A 24,295-nucleotide genomic window follows, 5' to 3' on the forward strand; every position below is an offset into this window, starting at 1 on the left:
CACACAGGACTATATACATCCTCAGCAAGATATTGGATTGACAACTAAGTTTTTTTTTTTTTATTTTATTTTGGTTTTTTTTACAATTTGTCCTTATGGACATTTGGTAAAGTGTTATATCTTATTGGTGAAGAAAAAAAATAAAATAAAATAAAAATAAATATAGCATGTGGGTGGCTACCCCCAGCGGGGTGCCAGCTTCGTTTTTTCTAAGTTATATCTTTTATGGACAACTAAGTGATTATGGATTTTGTCATTAAGTGGTATTGACAAAATCTCGACACAATAGATTCTCCTCGCTGTACTCTCTGCGAAAACCACGTAATTACGCGTGTGAATGAACGTAGAAAAATCGAACAGCGGAGACGAAGATGCTAATATCCAACGACATAAAAAATACAGTGAAACTCGTCAACGACACCGACGTATATTACAAAATTTAACTTTAACAACACCATTTTTGTCGTTAATAACCGACAGGTCGATGTGAATGAAAAAAATGAAAATATATTAACAAGTCGACTGTCGTAATAATCGCGAATATCTGGTTGCTTCTAGCCCCAACTGTTTTATTCTCGAATAACATAGCAATACGGTTGTTTGATCGTTGAATGAACTTTTCAGTGTCTTTTGTCGAGCTGGACCACTTGATTTGCGCGACCCACGTAGCTGAAGCTTCTCACAGCGGCCAACGTGTAAAAAAAGGTATTTCAGAGCATAACTTTAATTTAACGTTTAAACTGCGTTCACAATCTTTAACTGAAAATAACCGAAAGTAGATTTTTGAGCGTCACTGGTTGGGAACCCGAATTTTATACGTACCTTTCCCGATTGCTTCTTTCCACCCTTCATTTCGTTTCTTTCTCTCATCCTTTTATGCCATACTCTCTTCGTTCTTGTCATTGATCGTCCGTTTCTCTCGCTTCTTTCCTTACGAATGAATCGGAGAATATCCTCGAATATCAACCGATTAGTCTGTTTCGCCATGGCCGAAATATCCTACGAGTCAGTGAGTGATTCTTGGATCCTTGAGGCGGTCGTATCAACGTGGACCGCAGACCGTAGGTTCTAGACGATCGTAGATGAACGTAGATTTCGTCATTGCGGATTCTCTGCTACGATTGTCCGTTGGAATTTCACTGGTTGATAGTGGTGAGCGAAGTCAACGGCGGATAATTAAGAGTTCGATTAACTCGATTAACGCGGCGATCGGTTTAGTAATTGAATCGTGATTGAACGTTGAGAAATTCTTCGCGTTATTGGAATACAACGATATTTCGCGCATAGGCACAATACCCTTACACAGACACCCGCACAGGCATTTGAACAGGACACTTACACAGGTGATACTCATTACTGTATAGAGAGTGGGGTTCAAAGTATTTAAGGGATCATGGGTCACTACCTACGTCTCATAAAAGATATAACTTAGAAAAAACGAAGCTGGCACCCCGCTGGGGGTAGCTGCCCACATGCTATATTTATTTTTTATTTTTATTTTTTTTTTCTTCACCAACAAGATATAACACTTTACCAAATGTCCATAAGGACAAATTGTAAAATAACCAAAATAAAATAATAATAATAAAAAAAAAACTACCTACGTCTAGTCTGAGAGTAACTGGCCAACAATCAACAATTCTTGTATACTTTGTTAATTATATCACTCACTTATATACATCAGTTTCTGTAGTTCTGTTTAATAAACATCACTGAATATTATTTCAACACAAACACTGTGTCCTCCACAAATTATTAATCTTAACTTCAAGATTAAATTCTAACATATTCTTATTCGTTGCTTCTTCGTCTTATTAGTTGTTGTAAAATCGTCGTCGAATAAAGTTGTAAGAATGTAAATGTTGGCTGTGCTTTAGCTTGTTCGTTAGCGATATTCTTTGGCAGAAAGAAATGTTTATAAAAGTAATATAGAAGTAGCTTTCGAATCTAACTGGTTACAGATTCATTTTCAATTTTACTTTGATTTAAACGTATTTTATATTTAAGATGAAATTACATTGATTTCGAAAATTCAATTGGGTTTACATTTTATTAAGGAGATACAGAAAAGTATATTTAAATCCGATTGCTATATCAAATTTGGAAATCCAGCGTTTATGTTTTATCGTTAAATAAGATCGACGTGAAGTAATACGTATATTCAAATTTGTTTTCTGAATGCGACTTGGTAGATTCTATACATCGTATAGCTATATTTTGTCATATCATAGAACGCGGAAAAATATATTCAAACCTGGTGTCCGATCAAAATGTGCCGTTTTCACTGTAAGATTAGTTGTACGGAATACCACTGTTCCATTTGTTTTTTTTTTTTTTATTTTATTTTGGTTATTTTACAATTTGTCCTTGTGGACATTTGGTAAAGTGTTATATCTTGTTGGTGAAGAAAAAAAAATATAAATAAAGAATAAATATAGCATGTGGGCGGCTACCCCCAGCGGGGTGCCAGCTTCGTTTTTTCTAAGTTATATCTTTTATGATTGTTCCATTTGTGGCATAATATTCTTTCAGCCTGTATCGTAGTATACTAAATAAGTTTCTGAAAATTTCGTAGTTTCTTTGGAAAAACAGCTGGATAACCCAACTTGATAACAGCTTGCTTCTTACTTTCGACGTTTATTTGTATTACACACTGCAAATACAAACAACGAAGAGAAACAAAAATGAAAATACCACGATATATGTATACTTGTCGGATATAATTACGTTCTTCTTTTCCTTGGATAATTATTTGCCAAAAAATATCCATATTCTTTTCAATGGACAATGGAATAGAACAGTAGTTAAGAAAATAATACAATCAGCTTTCACTTTCGCTAATTGTAAGATAAACTACATGCCAGTCAAAAGTCACGTCATTTTTATTTCACCGTGTTATTATCATATCTAATGAAAGTGACTTACCAAGCACGATCAAATTAATGACTGATCTTGCAAGGTCATCATTTAATATTAGACTCGATAACAACGTACACGTATCGTCTACAACGTCTACACGTATCGTGTACACAGTGTTCACTCGAACATTTTAAATATCTCCGTGCACAACTACCCTATTCCTTTCTTACCTGTTACAAAAAAGTCTCTTCCCAAATTCAATTCTCACTTTTCTCTGTTACATTCAACATTTTTCTCGAGAATCCATCGTTTTCGACACGTTTAGACGTTTTCAAACGAACACTCTGTATATCATTTCTACCACGTGTTAATGTTTCTCTATCCGATTTTGAGTTATTATATACGTACTTATAACCGATAAAAGCATTCTTGTTATTATCGTTAACGTTAATTCGATGAGGCAAATTTTCAATACAATTAGCTCAGTGTAGAGAGTAGTACATCGATCGATGGTCGCGATATCGGGACGATTTCTATCGAAAATTTTCAATTCCCCTCGAATTATCGCATATGTAACGTTTTCTCGCAAGAAAAACCTTTCTATCGACTGTAGGTGGGTTCATTGGTAGGTTGGCTTGCTGGCTGACTGGTTGGTATCGATGTGCAGGCTGGCAAGCCGGCTATGCTGGCTCAGCACTATCCCTCGTTCCTCCTCTTCCCTCCGGTACCAGCCACCTTTACTCTTGCTCCTCTCATGTAGTCTTAGCCACGGCCTCATACTGAAACGCGTTCATAAACTTAAACTCCTTAGAGCCACTCCGGAGCCACGGTTGATTACGTGTAATTTGCATCCGGAAGAATTAGCGTTTTCTTCCTGTTAACTTCTCTCCGATATCGTACAATTACATATACGTTGAACGCGTTAGATTCGGCGATCGATCGATTGGTATTTCTGACCGTCGATGTGGATTGGAAATAGGAAAATGCAATTGGAAAGAAGAATTTTGGATAACGTAGGAGAATTATAGAAATGAAAATTTAGGAGAAGATCGATAAAGTTCTTTGAAACATAGCTAAAATATGTTGTGCTAGGAAAGTCACACCTATTTTATTTCGTTATACACAGAGCTATGGTAAAAACGATATTTCGTAGAGAATTCATTCAGAATTCAAGTATTTCAATTAGATATTGTTCATTTATACGTTTACAATGTAAACACTTAAATTCGAATATTCAAATCTGATTTGGACGAGAAAGGCTGTGGAACTTTATAATTCGTGTTGGCTAATTTTACTTTGCTTTTCTTTCAGTTTTACTTGAATTTCATTCGTGTGTCTATCTAAAGAGTTATTAGATGCCGATCCAACACCATAGGTAAAATTTTTCGATCAATCGGATCAACCCTCTATGATGTCACGTAACATGAAAATTCTATACTTCTGTGCATATATAGTTATATAAAAAATACCGTATCATTGTTGCTCATTACTGTATTATTCAGTGTCTTAGCTGTCTTCTATTATTCTACTATTAATTTATCCTCAAATAACACCATCCATAACATCCATCAAACCATTTATCCTCAAATAACATCCATCTGTAACATCTGTTGGTCCTCGATTCTGTAATTAAAACAAGAAACCATAACGAATAATATCTAGATAATTTAGGAAAGAGAAATAGCAAAGAAAATATACATTTTTAATTATAAATTGTACATTTTTCATCCATATACAATATATATATTCAAATTTCTATTACTATTCACCGAAACCCATAAGAAGTGTGCATACGGAATATTTTGTATTCAGGGCCGGCGCAAAGCAGGTTCAGCGCGTTCAGCGGAACCTGGCCCCGGGTTTTGAGAGGCCCCGCGGTCTGCGAAAATTACCCAATTAGAAAACACCTATTTTGATTAACTTTTTATAAAATGATGATACCATTAACAGATGCAGGACATTTTTTAGTAGCGATGATTCAGTTTAGAGGAGCGAGAAAAGTCATGAAAGTTCAGTGAAACTCCATAAAGTCCTCATATCCTGGAAGCTATTTTAGATAAAAAGATGCAGGCGCTTTCAGAGAAATTAGACTACATCGATAGTTCTTTGCAAAAGTCATACACGATTACTTGAATGATACTTGAAAGCGAATTATGCATACGAAAAAATATTCCTTGGATTTGTTTAAAAAGACTGCTTATAAAAAATATATTATATGTAACAGCATTTGTAAATAAATAATTCCTCGTTGTAAAATTTAAGCGTAGGATTTGAGTGTGTGTTCAGACCCCGCAAAATTTTTGAACCCGGTTTGTATTAATCGAATAGATCAAAAAAGCAAACGGTCAGAGCCAATATACCGTGTCTACCTATTAAAAGTTAGTATCGTGTACCTTTCTGGCAAGAGCAGTTCTAGTCTCGCGAATCTTTCGGTTAGGTACTTTTAGTATCCGTTTCATGGAGCAAAGAAATTGAATCGAAACTCGAGAGCCAGATATTCCTATCGTTGTTGCCGATCTTTTATCGATCCGCACTTCCGGTTACTTCATTAACCATCGGTTCACCATAGTGGTAAACAAGATCAGAAGACGCGACTTCAAAAGGATGAAGTATAGAACGATAACATAGAAGTCACGATGGATGAAAAAAGGAAAAGAGAAAAATCAGAAAAAAGGGAGATACGAGGAAGTGTGCCGGCACTCTTGCCTCATCGTTCCATTGGGTTATCAATTTAATATCGATCGACGTAGCCTTTCGTTGGAAAAAGAGCAATCGACGATATTATCCTTTCCTTTCTTTAATTCGACGATCTAATTGCCACGTGCCGTTTTTTTGCTTCACAAGCGTCATGAAAAGCCGATACGAGAGCATTTTTCCCAAAATGGATAAATTGGTAGAAAAGTACAGAAGACGATACATCGGATATTTATATAGGGGGATTTTTTAGGTATTTGTGCGAGGGATTTTGATAACAGAATTTCAATTTTTTCAGTAAATTTTTCATCGTTTCTTGTTTCTTTAATCCTGATTGATAAACAGTAAATGTTTAAGCAAATTTATATTTCATGAAACGGAAGAGAGATTGTTTGATCTTCTAAATATTAAAAGACGAAGAACTTTGCTTTAAACAATTTCTATATATTGATACCTATTTGTACCTATTTATGTATGTCGTATGCGTTTCCTAATTTTCCCATAAACCGTATTTCAATTTCCCATAAACGCGTACACATCTGCAGTTTACTAATTCTCAGTCTTTAGATTCAACTGTTCTACCTTGATGTACTAGATTGTCCAAAAAGGAAATCAGGAAATAATACGGAATAATAATCAGGAATAATAATTATCAGGAAATAATAGACGCACGACATTTTATGTTTTATATTATTTTATTGAATTACGTACGATCCATTTTGTCCTATCGGAAGAAAATGGAGAAAATGTTGTGCATCTGTTATTTCCTTGCAAAACGAAAGAAACTTTTTCCATATCCTAATATATCGTATACAAAATACAAAGAATACCTACTTATCTCTTTCGTTCGCGATATAAGAATGGTAGTTGTTCTCGGATCGAAGACAATTTGAAATTCGGTGAGCGATATTAGATGCATTGGCGAATTTGTAGAAACGTTCAGCCGTCTTCGATTTCGATGATTTTTCAATATATCTAACGCTTAACATTTTAAACAACTTTTTCCTGCACACGCGATCATCGGTCTCGCCTAGTTTCCAAGATATCGCTGCAGATTATTTCCGCTTATAGTTGTGGAAGCGTACGCGTCACTTTGCCTTAACATTCTATAACGGGAGTTTTGTTTGCTCGTAAGAATCAAAATTATAATTAATCGCAATTTCTCTTTTCCCAGTGGAAACCTGGCACCTAATGTTTAATTCCGATAAATAGACTGCTTGACATTACCGCGACGATATAAGTAACAAATTAAAATAACGCACTGGTAAGAGGATAGAACACTGTTTGAGAAATATACGTGCAAACGTACGTAGCTTCTAATCCAACACGGCGACACGGAGGACTAGTTTTACTTAGCACGATGTTTCCTCGAATTAAAGATTTCGTCTCGTTCAGCCTCGCAGTCTCGTTTATCGCGCGAGAAGATACGTAGATCGGTTACGTCTGGAGGGAAAGGGCAACGAAAAGAAGTTTTGGATATATATCGGTAATTTCGAATCGTTCCTCCAACCACTGGGAATCCCATGGAAGATGGATAAATGGCCGAGATTGGCATTGAAGTTAAGATCAAAAGACCCATCGCGTATCCCACGGTTTCGTTCGAATGGGGTGAAAGAAAAAGAGAGGATGCCAAAGAGAGAAACAGAGAGAGAGGTAGAACTTTCATGTTTGGCTTTCGAATGCAATTGCTTGTCGTAAATCTCGGGGTAAAGTTTGTTGCGCGCCAACCGACCAGGACGTTCTACCAGATGCGATAGATCAGTCTCTTGACCTGTCGGTGTAACGCCACGATAACAGGCAAAACGAGCAACTGTCTTGTAGAAACACTAGAAACGTGACTCTGATTTCATATGGTCTTTTTTTGTTTTGTATCTTTAGATAGAACAAGCGGCGATTTATTCTTGTAAGAATATTCTTAAACGATCGACAGACACACAGCTAATGCTGTTACATAGTCGCAATGTTGGCTGCATAGTTTATAGTTTACGACATGGAATGGCTAAAGGTCAATGATATAACTTGTTGCGCTTTTAGAATGACGTAGAAGTTTTGATCGATGACGAGAGAAGCGACAGCTAGCTCTTCCCCAACGATTATCTTGTATCGCGTTATAAAATAATTATCTTACGTTACATTGTAATTCGTAGAGTAGTCGATTCACGTTTATTGCATCTAAGTATAATACGTACGCTTTATTTCAATTTTAATAAATACGTCTAGATAGGCACATCGCGAAACACGTTGATAGAGAACATCATTTACAGATATCACGGTAGTTCTTCGTTTGTATTTTGCTCGTTTATTTGGTCCAAATGTTTTTTTTTTTTTTATTTATTTTAGTTTGGTTATTTTACAATTTGTCCTTATGGACATTTGGTAAAGTGTTATATCTTATTGGTGAAGAAAAAAAAAAATAAAAATAAATATAGCGTGTGGGTGGCTACCCCCAGCGGGGTGCCAGCTTCGTGTTTTCTAAGTTATATCTTTTATGAGCTAACAAATTTGATGACAAAAGAAACGAAATCTTACGAATTACCGGTCGTTCGAGAGAAGAGAGAACATCGAGAAGTTGTAAAGGAGAAGTTTGCAACTTACAATTTTCCATTCGTCGTTTTAGCGATACATACGTATGCACGAAAGAAAACATTTTTAACCAGGTAAAGAAAACGTCCCGACTAAGAACTAGTCATGGTAAAATCACACAGGACTATATACATCCTCAGCAAGATATTGGGTTGACAACTAAGTTTTTTTTTTATTGTATTTTGGTTTTTTTTACAATTTGTCCTTATGGACATTTGGTAAAGTGTTATATCTTATTGGTGAAAAAAATAAAATAAAAATAAATATAGCATGTGGGTGGCTACCCCCAACGGGGTGCCAGCTTCGTTTTTTCTAAGTTATATCTTTTATGATGGTCCAAATGTGGCCTTAAATAGCGGACAATACGTGCGCATTTTCAGAGACATTCTAACGCGTTGTTCCAAGTTTTGGATAACAAAAATTTCAATACGAAACATTACGATAGTACAATTAAGATGATATAAAAATCGGAAAATCAACAAAAATGGGCTTATCGTGCTCTTCGAGCGTAAACTTCGTATCGACCGCGTCTTAATAATTGGAACAAAGCGAAGATCTCTTTTTACGCGTGGAAGCGGCACAGACTTACGGACTACCAGAGTTTCTGTTTTCTGTTTGTTCGCCACGTGTCGCGTCGGGTTGCGTCGACCGAGCACAGCACCGTATGCCCACTATCAATGGAAAGTTTCGTTCGATTGATTACAGGTACGTGTCGTACATACATGGCAAGAAATTACGAGCCGCGAGGGTATCGAGTATAGGGCGAACAACGAGGATGAAAAGAAAAAGAAAACGACAGGCAGAGGATATCGAAGTGCAGCGTCGACAAATTCCTGCGCTCAACAAAATGGCCAATCCCATCGTCGTCGTCGTCGTCGTCGTCCTCGCCGTTCTATTCCGGGTCTTTGCGACACTTACCGTCTAGAGTCTAGAGTCTAGACCAACAAAATTCTGTCTGTCTTGTCACCTTGGCCCGCTGGGTTAAAGCACGGATAGACCTTAAAGTTTCCTTCGTTTCCCTCGATGTCTCTTCTTACGTTCCATTTCATTAAAATATTACCGTTATCCACGTATTCCGCTCGTATTCGCCTTGTTGGTCGATGGGCTACTCGCATTCGTCCGGCCAAACAGACGTACCTACGATCATTGGTTTAGAAATTGCGAAACCACCGATGCCACGCGTTAAACGTCGCACACTTCCAGCATTTCCGGTGTAAGTGACTTATCTGTCGTGTAATTTCCAATGCTGTTGTACTCGTTTGCGCATTTACGTACGTTCAATACGCTATGAGTATCTAAAATAACGTGTGAAATAATAATGATAAATTCTACGAGAAAATAGCGTGTTATACATCTACCTTTTTTTTTTTTTTTAATTTTATTTTGGTTATTTTACAATTTGTCCTTGCGGACATTTGGTAAAGTGTTATATCTTGTTGGTATCTACCCTTGTACGGATCTAGAAGAATTTCAAGGAAGTTTTTAATTTTATTTTGGTTATTTTACAATTTGTCCTTGCGGACATTTGGTAAAGTGTTATATCTTGTTGGTTTATATCTACCCTTGTACGGATCTAGAAGAATTTCAAGGAAGTTTTTAATTTTATTTTGGTTATTTTACAATTTGTCCTTGCGGACATTTGGTAAAGTGTTATATCTTGTTGGTATCTACCCTTGTACGGATCAAGAAGAATTTCAAGGAAGGTTCGATCGAAAATCTGCGATCGATGATCGACGATTGACAACCGCCTTCGACGGTAATTGACGTTTCCTTTGCGATCGCTCGTTGGTTACCTACTTGTCAAATGCGACTTTCGACAATTTGTTTCTTTTAGCAGTAATGGACGAGCAATTAATAAAGTTGAAGATTTTCATCGCACATAAAAGATCGAAGGAAAGGGACGAATAATGCAAAAATCAACTAACCATTGTTTCGTCAGTTGGGAATGAGTCAGTGCGCGGTAGGTTGCTACAGTTATACCTGGTTAGGTGCAGGTCAGTCGTTGGTTCAGGGATTGCGACACGGTAACAGGCGATGCAACGCGATGACGTTGGTATGTCGGATTCGAAGTAAAGTATTCTTGAATTTTTTCATCCACCGAATATCGATCTTTAGGTTTAGGATTTTGTCTTTTCGTTTCTTCTCCTTTTTGCAGTGTCTTCTACCGTTGATTTATTAAATTTGAATTTTACGATTGAAAACTTTGCACGATATCTACGTTAAAATGTCAGGGAAAATATTGCCTGCTATTTTTAAAATTTTATATAGGTGAAATACATAGAAGAGGTCTTTCAAACTTTTATTGTATTTTGGTTATTTTACAATTTGTCCGCAAGGACATTTGGTAAAGTGTTATATCTTGTTGGTGAAGAAAAAAAAAATATATAAATAAAAAATAATATAGCATGTGGGCGGCTACCCCCAGCGGGGTGCCAGCTTCGTTTTTTCTAAGTTATATCTTTTATGGTCTTTCAAACTTGCCTCTTTATTTCGATAGAAGTAAAAGTTTAAACGATTAACTAGCGATCGGACGACGTTATCACCTTCTGGAATATTAATAAAATATGCATCAGGTTGTTAGTATTTCATCGTGTAAGGAATATTCCAGGTATATTGCTAAATGTACATTGCTAAAGGAATATTCCAGGTACATTGCTATTATCTGCTAAATGCGAAGAAGGAAGTTTGACGCGTAGAACACTGTATTTATCTTTTCGTTTCTTCTCCTTTTTGCAGTGTCTTCTACCGTTGATTTATTAAATTTGAATTTTACGATTGAAAACTTTGCACGATATCCACGTTAGAATGTCAGGGAAAATATTGTCTGCTATTTTAAAGATTTTATATAGGTGAAATACATAGAAGAGGTCTTTCAAACTTGCCTCTTTATTTCGATAGAAGTAAAAGTTTAAGCGATTAACTAGCGATCGGACGACGTTATCACCTTCTGGAATATTAATAAAATATGGATCACGTTGTTAGTAACCTCATAAAAGATATAACTTAGAAAAAAACGAAGCTGGTACCCGCTGGGGGTAGCCGCCCACATGCTATATTATTTTTTATTTATATTTTTTTTCTTCACCAACAAGATATAACACTTTACCAAATGTCCGCAAGGACAAATTGTAAAATAACCAAAATAAAATAAAATAAAATAAAATAAAATAAAATAAAATAAAATAAAATAAAATAAAATAAAATAAAATAAAATAAAATAAAATAAAATAAAATAAAATAAAATAAAATAAAATAAAATAAAATAAAATAAAATAAAATAAAATAAAATAAAATAAAATAAAATAAAATAAAATAAAATAAAATAAAATAAAATAAAATAAATTAAAATAAAATAAAATAAAAAAAAAAAACGTTGTTAGTATTTCATCGTGTAAGGTATATTGCTAAATGCGAAGAAGGAAGTTTGACGCGTAGAACAATCTATTTATCTATATTTTATCTATCGTTCTAATCCCTTTCGAAAGAAAGTTATATAGCAACGAAATTAGGTATATGAAGATATGTAACGCGTTTATTAAACTTTATCACATGAAACCACTCGTGGTGATACTTACAATTTAACCTTGATACTTTCTTCAGAACGTTTATATTTAAACTGAAATGTACTATATGTATATACCAATCTATATCGTTTTAATTATACGATTTTTTTAATTACACATACAGAACGATGTACCGTAACTTGATAAAAGTGGAAGCCCTGTTATTAAAACTTTGAAAAGTGCATGGTTGCATGCACGACAAATTTGTTTCCAAGTGCTGCGAACGGGTAGAAATGAGAAATAAAGGGGAGAGAGAAAAAAAAGAAGAAAGCTGGTAGGGGAGACAGACAGGGAAAAGAGAGGGTGCGGCGAAGGCGCGCGAGAGAACGAAAATTTGATATTCATGAAGCATTTTAAAGTCGTGCCATCCGAGAAATGGGTATAGAATATAGACTGCTAAGCAGGGGTAGACTCGTAGATATTTGTGGAAACCTATTTAGATGCGAATTCGTGATTCGCGGCCGCCGTTCGCATTTTCTCTGCAAACGCTTCGACGTCGAACTTTTCTTTGACGAAAGGAAAAAACGAACGACGCAGGAGATGCTAGTAAGAATCGCCTATGCGCTTAATTATTTTTTTATTTCATAAACACCACCGTTTTTTAGTTTCGCGAAATGGTAAAAAATTGTAATTATTAGATCGTCCGAAATGTATCTTTCGTTTTACAAGGAAATAATACACGCACGATATTTTTTCTTTTATATTAGTTTATCGAATTTTTTTTTTTTTTTTAAATAGCTTATTTAGCCAATATTTGATTTTTTGTACATTTTTGAGATTCACAATAAACAATGAATTTGAGTATAGTGTGTTTAGGCAAAAGTACCGATACGCGTCGGTACGACGTAGCCATGGTCTAATATGTGTCGTGGATTTTCGGTTTTTGCGTTTATTTTTTTGTTTTTTGGGTTTAAGTCGCATTGGTGCGTGATTTTTGTGTATTATTGTGTGTGTTGTATTTTGTCCTGAAACTTGGCCGCAAAACAGGACTCCTCGGTGTATTTAGTTTATCGAATTATGCACTGTAGAAGTGATCGTCACTTCTGAGAAAACTCTACATCTGGTCTTCGGTTTCTCAACCGCCTAAGGTCTTCGAAAGCGCATAGACAAAAGAATGCGTCGAGGAAAGACCATAAGCGGTACACGTCCGACGTTGGTTTCGGCAGTTGTTTCAGTCTGAGGGTAACGTTGCTAGCGAGAGGATCTGGTCCGGCTTACATAGTACTACATATTTTGTAATTTACTATTCACAATATATATACTCATAAAAGATATAACTTAGAAAAAAAAAAAACGAAGCTGGCACCCCGCTGGGGGTAGCCGCCCACATGCTATATTATTTTTTATTTATATTTTTTTTTCTTCACCAACAAGATATAACACTTTACCAAATGTCCGCAAGGACAAATTGTAAAATAACCAAAATAAAATAAAAAAAAAAAAAAAAAAAACAATATATATACTTTCAATACCTTGCAGTTTGCCCACGCGTTTCTTTAATTCCATCCACTGAATAACCTTAACATGCACGAACATAATAATAGAAATAGAACGAAATGGATCATACCTAATTCAATAAAATAATATAAAACAGAGATTTACTATTAGCTTCTGAAACGAAAGAAAATTTTTCGACTACTTAATACTTATTCTAAGAATTCAAAGTTCTAATTCTAATTCTAAATTACGAGCGATAGAGAAGAAATCGATATTGGATCTTAGGGCCTCGTGAAGGAAGATATTGACAAGAATCACGACGTATTAGGATAAAAGAAATTTTTATTTTTAACCGTTTTATTACTTGAACAGTAAATTTTTGCAAACTGGTACCTAAACAATAGGTATGTTTACCTAAGTTGGAATGAGAAAAAACGAAGAATAGTGAGAAGTTAATCTGAATAACAGGTAACTATATATCTACATAGATAATTAGAATTTTATCGTTAATAAAGAGAAAATTGACATTTGATCTTGCGTCAAATAGTAGGTATCTGTATCGTACGGAAACTATGAAACTCGCTTCGATGTATTACGATATATTATAATAAGCAAGACTATTATCGTAATGATAATAATTACCAATTTATAACGTAATATCTGCGTAAGATAACTTTTCCAATACATTTGGTTTATTTAAAAGCACTTGCCAGAGTATACAATATTGCGAAACGCGTGCAATGTAACGACAAAATGTTTCGAAAATGAGTACGATAAGAAATGTAGTTCATGGAAGCGTAGGTATATGTATATGTCGATATTGTGGATACAGTGCACCGAAGTGCGTGTTCCGTGACGTTATTATAGTTTTAAGTACCAAAGTTCAGAAACTTTCCGAAATAAAAGTTAAATATTTCTATTTTAAACGAACGACGAATCATACGATGGATACGATATCAGCCACCAATTGTCGTTCGAACGAATAAAATCTGAAATAGATAGGTGCATATGCGGTACAAAGTCCAGTAAAATACGATAATCGATATAAAATCACCACTTCGATCTCTGCGATATTAAAATTTTCAAGATCAAAAATTTGAATAAACAGGAATTACATCGAGAGAATCTCATAGGTATCTGTGAACGGTATCTAATCGTTTTTCTACGAATTAATCAGAAAACGTATTTCACACTGGGTCATTTGAGATAATCGAAAGGTACGTACACGTATTCGATTATCTCAAATGACCCGGTCAACGTTCGACGCTTCGATCGTTGAAAAAACGAAGAACGAACATCGTTATCCGATGATAATTCGTCCGATGATAATTATCCTCGCGGAGGTTCGAGTCGGTGGAATAAGGTCACGCATTTAATCTCGCGCCGTTTGCCTGTCGCAAAACCGACACGGATCGAACTGAAACTCGAACGGCGAGATTTTTCCATTCACATCCGCAGCCACGATCCCTGCCGGAAACCAGTGACTTCCGCGTTCCCTAATTCCAGTCGCGCGACCGTCAGCATATCGTTAAGTAGGTACACCTATATGTATGTAACTCGGAAGAATAATGACACAACTGTGAAAAAGTAATTTTCCAACGGATCGTAGGATCGATTTTAGCTCGTATTCGAAATTAAATAAGGAGAAGAATACTTGACGATATCGGAAACGAAGCGATCGTCGGATCTTATATTTTAGTTACGTTTAAATCTTGTTTATCCGCTTGCTACGAGATGGTAAACAATTGTAATTATTAGATTGTCCGAAATGTATCTTTCGTTTTATAAGGAAATAATACACGCACGATGTTTTTTCTTTTATATTAGTTTATCGAATTATGCACGAACATAATAATAGAAATAGAACGAAATGGATCATACCTAATTCAATAAAATAATATAAAACAGAGATTTACTATTAGCTTCTGAAACGAAGCTAATAATAATATTATTAATATTAACTAATATTAGCTTCGTTTCACAAGCTAATAGTACGTTGTCCAATGTTATCATAATTACGTTATCGAAATTATAATTTTACTTATCACGGATAATGTTACACCCATCCGACTAGTTGTGAGACGATATCATATTTTTGCAAGCGAAACAAGCCACGTTCCCTGCAAGTATGTTTCCTCGAGATACCTATAAATATTTCCTTATTTCTACCTACCTTACCCAAGCGCAATGGCTATAAGTATTATTGTCCTAACCTTTGACCTAACCGGTTGACCTTTGAGCTTTTTGAAAAGCACGTACCTACCTCTACGCGTAGGTTATATATTTATCAAACTAATACGTACATTCGCTGTAACGTATAGGTATGTATAATGTACACATAATACGTAGTATCGAATATTTACTATATAGAAAATATGATATGTATACTATGTAAGTACTAGATTTACTGTATGAATATACTTACCTAAATTAAATAACGTTTGTAGAACGTGTCGCAAAAGAATAGACGATGGCGTGTATACTTCATATATTTTACTTTTCAATTTTACTACTGCCAGTTACTACAGTTACTAAATCTCAATTTAAACGGCATATTGTAACTACGTTTTACGCATGACGATTGTACTCGTCAAATTAGCCAACTGGTTAAGTAAAACGTACACAGGCGCCTTCCCTTAGAAGCTAAGAACCTACGAATAACTTCCATCGATAGAATAAAACAATCCGCCTATTTACCAACCCTGTGCTTGACTCGATCGCCGACGATATTTCATCGGCGTGCGCGATACGTACACACTTGCGTGTTTCAGCTACGCGGTTCTCCCGCGGAAAATCGTACTACTATTTGGAGGATCGTGGCCACGCGATAACGGGTCACCTCTTATATACCGAGCGGCGCTAAATTGAAATCCCGAGAAAAGAGAGCGGTACGCGGCGAAGATCGCTAGGAGACGGCGTGTGTGTGTGTGTGCTCGCGCGCGCGCGCCTAAGTACAGGCGAAGGGGTGGGGTTAAGCGGAGCAACGCGTCCGCTGAAAAATTATAATAATCACTTTAGAAATTAATGGTACGTCCGCGGAGGCACGGGAGAGATCCGTGCCGGGAGTGACAAGGTGGTTGGCCGATGGTGGGGGGTAAGAGAGCGGCGTGCAAATGGCGACTCCAGCTCCGTCGAGCCAATCGTTGCACGCGCATCCCGGATTCGAGTGAACGCTGGCTACGCCCAGCCCTGACGTCACCATGTCCTGCGCGTTGAGTCACTTCTCCACCACACTCGTCGGAAGAGTATCACTCGCCGCACTCGTATCCAGCGTCGCTTATCACGCGCCTTCTTTTTCTCTTTTCTACTGGATGCCGGCTCGCGACCTACGCGCACGCGACAAAAACCACGATACAACGGTGAACGATAAGTCAGCCATCGAGATCTTCGTAGAAGACTCACGGATCCGTTGCCAACTTGACGACAATCGAAAAATCGAAGTATCGAAGAGCGAATGGTCGGAGAGATTGACGAGTCGATTCTGCGAGCAGGATCGTTTTTTGGCGGGAACAATCTGGGAAAAGTGTGCCGTGGGTGATAGTGTTGCCAGTGGATCGACGTAACTGTCGGGTCTCCGTTCGAGTGAATTTTTCGCAAAACGAAACAATGATCGTGCAACGATGGTGCTATAGAATGGTTCCATGGTTCGTAAACAGTGATTAACCTCTCTTTCGCTGAACATCGTATATTCCTATTGACTGAAGATACTTATCTTCCCGCCGGTATTATGAATCTACTGTTCGTCGAGTATTCTATCACGTAGATATATAGAAATATAGCGCTGCTGTACGTACAATTTCCATCGTCCATCTATTTTGCATCGCACGAAACGTCGCTACCGTTCGACGAGACTGTCGAGAGTTGTTGAATTTGCTTGCTGGTGATTGCCGTCCGATCGAAAGAACGGGATAAATAAGAATAATAATAAAGTGGATGTTAGGGTGAAAAATTGAGGATTTTGTTGGACGTGGTGGGGGGTGTTGTAATTTGCGAGGAGATCGGGAATAGCGTCCTCCGAACCGTTAGGTGGAGTCGTTTGGAAAAGTGGTCACGACGCAACAAACGGTGACGAGTTGTCCAGAGGGTGGCGAAGGCGGCGGCGGTGCAGGTGGCGGTGGCGGTGGCAGCGAGAAGACGGTCCCGTATGCGGCTACAACGGGTCCGGTAGAGGAGGTGGAGGCGCAGGAGGTGGAGGTAGAGGTCGACGAGGTTAAGATGGAAGCCGAGGAGCATCTTGCCAGAGAATACGTACAGGAGTTTGTTCTCGATCATCTCGATCCCGCCGACGTCAAAAGAGAGGTTAGTCGTTGATTCCTCCCGTTGGAGGTTTACATTCTCTTATATTCGTATTAGCCGTGTTTTATCGTACATTCGTACTTATATACCTATATGTTGCGGCGAAAGCGTCAAATTTAGTAAATAGTACGTACGTATACACGACTGTGTGGATTCGTCGGTGTATACGAATTTACACAAAGTTCTAAAGTACGAAAGTATAGGCAGGTAGATAGAGAGAAATTCGTATCTAGTATTTTTAGTAAGTTTCTTCATTTAGATATACTATGCGATTAATGTAGTAGTGTGTTTCTGCTACTAGTGACAAAGCTTAAATTTTCTTGTTTCGAGATAGATATTTACATATTTGTGAAAAGTGACGTGTGTGTTTACCTACGCGTAGGTTATCTATTTATCAAACTAATACGTATATTCGCTGTAACGTATAGGTATGTATAATGTACACATAATACGTAGAATCGAATATTTACTATATAGAAAATATGATATGTATACTATGTAAGTACTAGATTTACTGTATGAATATACTTACCTAAATTAAATAACGTTTGTACGTTTATACGATAGCTAAATATACTTGCCTATGGAATGCACGTAATATATAAAATAACCAAAGTAAAGCGGAACAGATCCCCATTTTGGTTTTGTTCCTTTAATTGATCTTCGTAAGAATACGAAATTCCCCAAACATCCACGGTTCATATCTCAATTAGGATTTACATACATACATACATACATATATATAAAGAGAGAAAGAGAGAGAGAGAGAGAGAGTTAGATATTCTAATTTATTTTTCAATATCGTGAACGTTCTCATTTTCATTTAGACCCAATAAGAATTAAATTTAGTAATTAATCGAGTTTGACTCGATAAATGACAGCGTTGTATAGGGATTTTTACAGTTTACGATGTTGCTCGATTCTTCCAATTGAAACATTCGAGAATATAGTACGAATATATAATATGATATATAATATAATATAGATACGATCGTATATAACGATCATATATAATACAAATATGATCACTATCTTGATGTTTTGCATTGGAAATATCCTACTTTAAATGGAAAGAGTATAAGTAGGTACTTAGGTACTCGTACATTTTAATAGAGTTTCGCTCAAACGCGAAAGGCGTTCTTGCAACGATATTAAAAATAGCTTCCTGTTACAAAACGAGGTAAAATTCAACAAGTAGGTATTATTATCTATAGTTCATCGACTACATGGTAAAACGAGATTGATCAGTACCTAAACAGCGGAAAACTACGGTAACTTCTTAATCACGATGCATCGTGTATTAAGTATAAGTTATTTTTCGCAACATTAATTTTTTACTCTAAATTAAGTGTACTTGTTACGCGGTTTTTTCACGACAGAATTAATTTATCGAATTATACTAACGATTGGAAATTAAAATAATTTTTATTACGGGCGTCTGTCGATTCATCGAATCTGCACGTCGATGGGCGTTCATTGAAAAAGATCATTCGCAAGTTATATTTTTTTGTTTTTCTCTCTTTTTTTTTTTTTTTTTTAGCGAACACAGAGACGAATTAATTCATACGCGTTGTGATTTAACACACGCTGAAAGTTTCCACTGACGTTGAAATCGTGTGTGTAAATGGAGTCACGTGCGTTGTTCTACGTTATATAAGCTTGAAATTATTACGTTATATATTTATATGAAAAGCGGAAAACGGAACATGTTTCCATATAAACATCGGACGATAAATATTAAACTCTTCGAGCGATTTCTCGAGGTTTTCAGATTTCAATGAAAATTAGATACCAACCGTTATCATGAAAATTACACAAGTATCGATCGAACGATATATTTTTCTGCGCGAAATAGACGTTAGTCTAAACTTTTCTTTTTTAATCTTTCCGTTTCAAGAATTTCTTGTTTACAAAAATTGTAATAATGTATTATTATAGGTAGGTAGACGCGTTAAGAGATAGGTATCTATCTACCAACTTGGAAAAAATATTTCAGGTTTGTACTTTAATTCTAATAATTCGATAAAAGAAATCTGATGGTACATTATCGAGAAATATTTATTGCTCGAAATTTCGGTTTACGTTCAAGAATTACATGATTTCTAGATACGTTACTCGTCGTTATTTAAATACTTAGGTCAACGAATGAGTGCTTAAACCAACCGCGTCTCTATAAGCAACGCTCAAAGTATTACTTATATAATAATCCATATACTTTCAAAACACGTCGTAACATTATCAAATAGGCAACTTGCCACCATTTCCAATCTGATTAATTACATCGTATATCATCTCCATTTCTATTTCCTTTCACGCTTGATGTCTGGAATACAAAGTAAAAAAATAATCGGAATAACAAAATTATGACGAGAATTAGATATTAAAATTAGAAACTAAGTTTATAAACCGATTAAACTGTATTTGTAGAAACTAATTTGTCTTCGTCGAAGTAGCATAATATCAATCAATATTATCAAATGTATTTCAAATGTATACGTGTTGATACTCGTTAATATTTTTATTTGTCTTTCCCGATAAAAAAATTATATCAGGACAAGTAACGTTTATACGAGATAATTAAGTAATATCTTTTATTACACAATGATGTTTATTTGCCGTACCAACTAACTTTTTCCTCGAACGATTTGTTTCTATCGACAAGAGTAACCAAGGTATTAACGAATGATAAATAAACGAAACATGTAATGTACGTATCTCGTAGATGTAATATAACGTGTGACAGGGTAAGCTAGAAATCAGAAGGATATTTGAGTTGAGCTAAGTAATTCGTCTTGTAATTTGTTAAATTTGGTTATCGACATAACCGGAATATCGGAATCTAAGTTTGAAAATAGATTACATAACTCTCTATTAGTGGCGTAACTAATAGCAAAGTATACGTTGTGTACTTACATAGTGAGCTCGCATAGTCATAATTTTCTTCGAGGATAAAACTCCTACTCATCGGAACGAGAAGTTCGTTCAGCTAACGTTAACAGTTAACAACAATAGTCACTAATAAATCTTGATTCTCAGTTGTAATTATCGTAATTCGGTAGTGTATATATATATATCAGGTGCTTTATTTCTAGAAATTATTTGATCGTTTAATCTTATTACGTTTCCTGTAGTACCTCGTCGCTGACTCAGATATAATTCCGCAATAGGATCGTTCGAGTCATTTTCTCGTTCCTGATACTTTGTCCTGCTGGACCTCAGGTGTACGATCGTTTGCTCATTCTTTCGTTACAACACGAAAGACCACGTTAAAGTCTCGTATCAGGTTGTCCGGAAAGTGTCTTTCTTTTATGGACGCGTCTTTTACAACGATGCATCTTTATACAAACATGAAATTTAATCTATCAAACGTTGTCATCTTTATCTTGATAGAACAAAATGGATCATACGTAATTCGATAAAATAATATAAAACGGAAAATATTGTGCATCCATTATTCCCTTATAAAACGAAAGAGACTTTTCGGACGACCTAATAGCGTTGGGCTGGCAACTAAGTGATTGCGAATTTTGTCAATACGACCTAAAGACAAAATTACTTAATTGCCAACCCAATAGATCTCACAACGGGTTCGATTGTTCTGCGGAAAGTTAGAAGGTCGAAGCTTAGACGATTCAAGTAAACAGAAGCCCGTTAGACGAAGCGAAAGAAAAAAAGAAAATAATGGATCGCTGTTTGGTCATCCAGGTAAGAATCAGCTCACCAATGATGGTGAACGGTAGTGTGGTGCAATTACCTGGCCAGGCTCTACAAGCGCAAGGTCTGGCTCTGGCCCCTTTGACGCCGCCGGCGCACGAGCTTGAGCAACCCCATCCGCTTTACGGGCAGCCGCACATTCAGGTGCAGCACGGCGTCCTGGTGAAGGCACCACCGGGTGCAGCTTCTCATCTGACGACCCTTTCGCATCCTGGAACACCGCCGGATACGCCTCCGGTATCAGCGTCGCCCCCACCGTTGCAATTGCATCGGGGCGATCGCGATTCCCGCGATAGAAGTCTGTTTCTTCATTTGCAACAACCTAGCTCCATCGTACAAGACGATATGCAGGCTGGTGAGGGCTTTTGCAGACAGCCCGGAGTCATGGGTTGGTTGACGCAGTCCCTGAGGCAGGAACCGCTCGACCTCAGGCCTCACTGCCCTCAGGAGCAAACACCGGAACCTCATCACGAGGCTTGGCCCTCCGCACCCATGCACCATCATTTCCAAGACCCGCAACACTTGCAGCGTCACACCAAGCATACAGGTGAGTGTAGGAATTTGTTAAGATATTTCCGGGGGTTTCGAACGAGGCAGTTTGGTTACTTTTCCGTAACGAAACACGTTTTGAGTATTTGAAACAAGGTAGATCTCTGAGAGAGATGGATTTCGTTTTTAACGCCTCCGCGTTTTTCTTGAACCATTTTTTATTTTATTATTGTATTTCTCTACTGTTAGAACGTTTATTAAGGTCGAGGCAAGTAAGGAGGAATCGTCGTTGATGCGCGTGAATTCTCGTTTCAGTTTTACGCTGAAAATTTTCTTGAAAGTCAAAAGTCCTGCCCTTGCTTGAAACAAAAGCGGCATTGATATAGTTTAAATTTAAAAAATTAACAAATTTTCAATGTACAGAGTCGTTGTATGTTTGTCGGTTTGTATGGAGTGTCATAGGATATATACATATAGTTAGCAGGATATAATATCTTTATGAATAACCATGGGAAAAAATAAATCAAATTTTGGATAGCATTTTTCTACTATTAGAAGTAAGATGGATCGCTCAAACGAAGGTTATATCGTTTTATTAAATATGATTATAGTCGTTGTAGCATACAATGTTACGTTAAAGTATGGTTTATGATAATACAAATGCCTCAAACAACAGAGTGATGTTACTTCCTCTGAGCACTTGAAGAATTAGTATTTTATGAGAAATTATAAAGCTGATCGTCGCGTCGGAACTTTAATTAAAATTGTACATCTATCTTATTGCAACGACTGTAGAAGATAGCACTGATGCATTATGTTTATCTCTGTTAGAGCTTCATCTCTACACGAGTTATCCTATTCGCTGGCTACGCAAACTTTCTGCTCATATCATAATCCTAACATACTCTCTTGAAAGTGATTTTTGTATTTTTATTTTCTGAGACAAAGCATGTGCTATATACACTTTAGCTTGAGCTATTGGCGTGATGAATTAGCATTAAATTGAAATCGTTGGTACATCAACGTACCTACTTTTCATTTGTCGTAACGTTGAAACGATCAAGTGGCTGTTAAAGGATTGGAAGACCAAAAATTGAGCGAGAATTCTCAGTTACATGTAGTTTATATAAGGGTAGTTATTATATAAAGGTAATTAACTGCTTTGAATTATGTTTATTGAATTACAAAATAGCGAAAGATTTACTAGAGAAAGATGTGTATTCTAAATGTCGCATCTAAATTTAGAATGAAAGATTACATAATTAGTTTAGACTAAACTTAAAATCATCGTTCTTGATAACAATAACAATGATATGATTCTGAGTTTGCTTAAACTTCTTACGAACATGTTAAAAAATACAATAACAAATTCCGGCAAAAGTAAAAACGTGTACACGAGATAAACTGCAAAGTATAACAATTACGTAAGATCGTGCCACGTATGACAACATGTTTCAAACACTGGCTACGCCATTACAAATTTTAATCATGATCATGCGTCAGTTTGATTCCTCGTTCTATCTCAAATAAAACATATATTGGGTTGACAACTAAGTGATTGCGGATTTTGTCATTAGGTGGTAATGACAAAATGACCAATTTGTGGTGGGATTGTAGGGGATTGATAAAACAGTAACGAGAACTTGCTGTTGCAACCAGTCAAATATATTCGAAATAAATTAAATAAATATAGACAATGTCCAAAGTCGCTCGTCAAACGTATTCGTAAAGACAGTGTATGATTGCTCGCAGATATTGACAGATAACTCGTATGACTCGTGAGACATTAGGTGGTAATGACAAAATTTGCAATCACTTAGTTGCCAACCCCTCATAAAAGATATAACTTAGAAAAAACGAAGCTGGCACCCCGCTGGGGGTAGCTGCCCACATGCTATATTATTTTTTATTTATATTTTTTTTTTCTTCACCAACAAGATATAACACTTTACCAAATGTCCGCAAGGACAAATTGTAAAATAACCAAAATAAAATGAAAAAAAAAAAAAACTTAGTTGCCAACCCAGTATAATGTACACCACCGAAGAGTCCTGTTTTGCGGCCAAGTTTCAGGACAAAAATACAACACAAACAAGAATACACAAAAGCCCCGCTCCCCTGCGACTTAAATCCAAAAAACAAAAATAAACACAAAAACCGAAAAACCACGACACATAATATAGCATGGCTACGTCGTACCGACGCGTATCGCTACTTTTGCCTAACACACTATACTCAAATTCATTGTTTATTGTGAATCTCAAAAATGTATAAAAAAAAAAACAAATCTTGGCAAAATAGGCGATTTAAAAAAAAAAAAAGCCAGTATAATGTACGTACACGTATCTTCCTGTGTTATAGTTTAATTGAATAGAGATGAATTTGTTATTGGGTAAAATATAAAAAGAAATACAGACGAATTATGTAATATTTAAGGATAACTTATAAGGTACGAACCAGTTGAAATAAAAAGTCAAACGCGACTTGTTCTTTGCGACACACAGCCAAGAGTTTTAAATCTTTCGCGACGGCAACTTTAACACTAGAACTAGCGATAGTTAACACTAAGCTATTTCTATCAAAACCAGTGAAAATGACTGGTCTTTAAAAAATACGTAATAATAGAATATTTGTATATTTATTGATTTATTACTTTCTTA

General features: G+C 36.2%; 1 protein-coding gene across 3 annotated transcripts in view; it reads left to right on the forward strand.

Moving 5' to 3' along the window:
* The first annotated feature begins 16,276 nt into the window (after positions 1-16,276).
* Positions 16,277-24,295, forward strand: part of LOC132910125 (histone-lysine N-methyltransferase 2D-like) — a 77,490-nt gene continuing 69,471 nt past the window's right edge. Inside the window, exons 1-2 of one of the 3 annotated variants that reach the window (XM_060965628.1) lie at positions 16,277-17,435; positions 21,138-21,693. In XM_060965628.1, coding sequence (XP_060821611.1) covers positions 17,352-17,435; positions 21,138-21,693 — 640 coding nt within the window. In that variant the 5' untranslated portion in view covers positions 16,277-17,351. The remainder of the gene's footprint in view (positions 17,436-21,137; positions 21,694-24,295) is intronic. The other 2 variants (XM_060965619.1, XM_060965636.1) reach the window with 2 other exon arrangements.

This window comes from Bombus pascuorum, chromosome 1, assembly GCF_905332965.1.
Source record: "Bombus pascuorum chromosome 1, iyBomPasc1.1, whole genome shotgun sequence".
Taxonomy (NCBI): domain Eukaryota; kingdom Metazoa; phylum Arthropoda; class Insecta; order Hymenoptera; family Apidae; genus Bombus; species Bombus pascuorum.